Genomic DNA, 280 nt, shown 5'->3' with positions numbered 1-280 from the left:
GTAAAACAGAGACAGAAGGCAAAACAAAAGAGTGATCAGATAGACGAAAAAGCGTACGTAGAACCATAGGAAGGAGATACACCCTTACCTAGCTGCAATGGCCTTTCTCGCCCTTTGGGAGTGGACCTTCAACTTCCCTGAAAGTCCTGCTAACTGTAACATGTGGCGTTTGATTGAACTGCAACCTGTCTGTCGGAAAATATGACAGAATGTTACAAAAAGTTTATTCATAGTTCCCTTGAAAGTTATGTTTTTCATCGTGGTTAACGACTGTACTAAT

The 280-nt window shown here is 41.1% G+C and overlaps 1 protein-coding gene across 1 annotated transcript in view; it reads right to left on the bottom strand.

Annotated features, from left to right (window-relative positions):
* Window positions 1-280, bottom strand: part of LOC119587575 (carbohydrate sulfotransferase 9-like) — a 17096-nt gene that overhangs the window by 5312 nt on the left and 11504 nt on the right. Inside the window, exon 2 of the mRNA XM_037936287.1 lies at window positions 89-189. Coding sequence (XP_037792215.1) covers window positions 89-189 — 101 coding nt within the window. The remainder of the gene's footprint in view (window positions 1-88; window positions 190-280) is intronic.

This window comes from Penaeus monodon, chromosome 22, assembly GCF_015228065.2.
Source record: "Penaeus monodon isolate SGIC_2016 chromosome 22, NSTDA_Pmon_1, whole genome shotgun sequence".
Classification (NCBI taxonomy): domain Eukaryota; kingdom Metazoa; phylum Arthropoda; class Malacostraca; order Decapoda; family Penaeidae; genus Penaeus; species Penaeus monodon.
Note: the sequence above shows the minus strand (reverse complement) of the source record. Positions and strands in the feature narration are given on the sequence as shown.